The 2,305-nt window shown below is 40.0% G+C and overlaps 1 protein-coding gene and 1 long non-coding RNA gene across 2 annotated transcripts in view; both read right to left on the bottom strand.

Moving 5' to 3' along the window:
- Positions 1–1,123, bottom strand: part of LOC109971073 (uncharacterized) — a 3,095-nt gene extending 1,972 nt beyond the window's left edge. The window contains exons 1-2 of the long non-coding RNA XR_002276495.1: positions 974–1,123; positions 498–677 (exon numbers count right to left, since the gene is read on the bottom strand). This is a non-coding gene — a long non-coding RNA (uncharacterized LOC109971073). The remainder of the gene's footprint in view (positions 1–497; positions 678–973) is intronic.
- sorl1 (sortilin-related receptor, L(DLR class) A repeats containing) overlaps positions 1–2,305 on the bottom strand; it is a 108,361-nt gene that overhangs the window by 13,296 nt on the left and 92,760 nt on the right. The window contains exons 19-21 of the mRNA XM_020619076.1: positions 2,189–2,225; positions 974–1,126; positions 498–677 (exon numbers count right to left, since the gene is read on the bottom strand). Coding sequence (XP_020474732.1) covers positions 498–677; positions 974–1,126; positions 2,189–2,225 — 370 coding nt within the window. The remainder of the gene's footprint in view (positions 1–497; positions 678–973; positions 1,127–2,188; positions 2,226–2,305) is intronic.

The raw sequence follows: 2,305 nt of genomic DNA, 5'->3' as shown, positions 1-2,305 counted from the left end.
GAATGTTAACACTTTGTAATAATTCTTTAGTATATTACTTGTGTGGTGTAGAAGAGAATTATTTATGTAGAGATACTGCTTGCAAACCAATGATGTAAGATGATGTCATGGGGTAGGACTGGATAAGTCTGACTTCTTCCTACTCCATTCAAGCATGTACTAGGTATAAGCAAATTGATATTGGATTGTGTGTAAAAATGTGTGTTGTTATATCAACTGTTTTATATGCTTGAAAGAATAAATCAAATCAAATCAAAATATTGTTATTGTTGTTACAGCATCTAGGTGTGAAACGCTGCACTGTGAAGTTGCAAGAAAAGTACCTAAACCTACATCAACTGGTTGTCAAATGTGATCTGCTCTTTACTGAAGTCAAACAATGTGCTAAGACAAATAACACACATACAATTATAACCTTCCAAGTATTTGTTAAATCCTGAAATGATTATATTTCATTATCTTGTTTCCTTGTAGGTGGTATTACAGGTGAGACTCACGGCAGTCGGCTTCATCAGAGCCATCCTGGCAGTGGAGCTGTCCGTCACAGCGCTGCCAGTTGGGGATGCAGTGGGGAGGGCGGCGACACAGGAACTGACCCCAACTGCAACGGCCAGGCGAGGGTGGAGGGGGAGGGGCCTGTGTGGGTACTGGCGCCAGCGTCACAGATCCATTAGATGCTGTCAGACAAATGTACAGAAGTGTGGGAATTACTGTTTGAATTCACTTGTTTCTTTATGCTTCTTCTATTCTGTTTAATTAGAATATACTGCTAAGCTGTTTATTGAGTTTGAGCAGAGTAAATGCACATCGCAGTAAATCTTCAAGACATAAATGCCTTATTGGATAATTTTGTATATTTCTAATAACACATTTAAAACAAACCAAAAAGTGTGATTTGCAAACTTGCACATTAAAATATGAACCACTACTTCTTTGCAAAACAATTTGACCAATCATCAGACAGAGGTGGTACCTGTGGGACATCCAAACTCATCGCTGCCATCAGGACAGTCAGCATAGCCATCACACACCCACGTGTTGATGATACAAGCTCCAGAGCCACAATGGAAGCAGTTGGGGGCACATGTAGAGGAACTAGAGGGCACATTGTGGGGTGTTACACCACCTGCAAGATAAAAAAATTCAAGTAAATGACTGGAGGTTGATAAAAATTATAACTTTTAAAGTAGCACAAATAACAATAAAAGGAGAAAGAGCCTATTAAACAGATCAAACATATAGAAACTATACAATACACAGTTGGCATAGGTGTGTCCCTTTCTAAAATCAATGTCAAATCAATTCAATTCAGCACTAGAGTCCAGTCAAGTTCTATTTGCAGAAAAGGGACTGAATTTGGGTATCCCAAGACAGATCCAGGCATATTTCAAAGGACTGGTATCCGTTAAAATAAAGCAAATGAAATGGTGACTCTTGTTCTCTTTTACTCTACTGCCGTGTTTCTTAATCTGGGGGTCCCTACTTCACTCTCCCTCCTCTGGGGTGCCCTTCCCTTCCCTGCTCTGTGTGTAGAGTAGAGCTGAGTGGAGGTTACACTGTATGTTACTTGAAATCATCATAGTGGCCGTTAACGCATTGTGCAATAAAATCCTCCAGTAACAAGCAATTAATCAACAACTGCTGAACAAGCAGAACACAAACTGGTGGAAAATGGGAGGTCTGTGGTGCTGTGACTGCAGTCAACTGACTGAAGTCCCCTTTTCACACCTAAACCGGTATAGTGTAAGTGTACAGTATGTTTACACAGTCATGCAGTGCCCTTTTATGCCACTTTTAGCCAATTGTGGTGATTGAGCTGAAGAGAAATGGCAACCTAATGTTACAATTGAGTCTAATTAGTAAACTACAGTGGGGCAAATAAGTATTTGATACACTGCCTATTTTTCAAGTTTTCCCACTTACAAAGAATCTGTCATTTTCATCGTAGGTACACCTCAACTGTACGAGACAGAATCTACAAAAGAAATTTCAGAAAATCACATTGTTAGATTTTTAAATAATTTGTTTCCATTTTATTGCATGAAATAAGATTTGATACAATAGAAAAATAGAACTTAATATTTGGTACCGAAACCTTTGTTTACAGTTACAGAGGTCAGACGTTTCCTGTAGTTCTTGACCAGGTTTGCACACACTGCAGTAGGGATTTTGGCCCACTCCTCCATACAGGTCTTCTCCAGATCATTCAGGTTTTGCGGCTGTTGCTGGACAACACGGAGTTTCAGCTCCCGCCATAGATTTTCTATTTGGGTCAGGTCTGGAGAATGGCCAAGGCACCCCCCGG

Source organism: Monopterus albus, unplaced genomic scaffold, assembly GCF_001952655.1.
Source record: "Monopterus albus unplaced genomic scaffold, M_albus_1.0 scaffold214.1, whole genome shotgun sequence".
Classification (NCBI taxonomy): Eukaryota; Metazoa; Chordata; class Actinopteri; order Synbranchiformes; family Synbranchidae; genus Monopterus; species Monopterus albus.
This window is presented reverse-complemented; position numbering and strand designations above follow the sequence as displayed.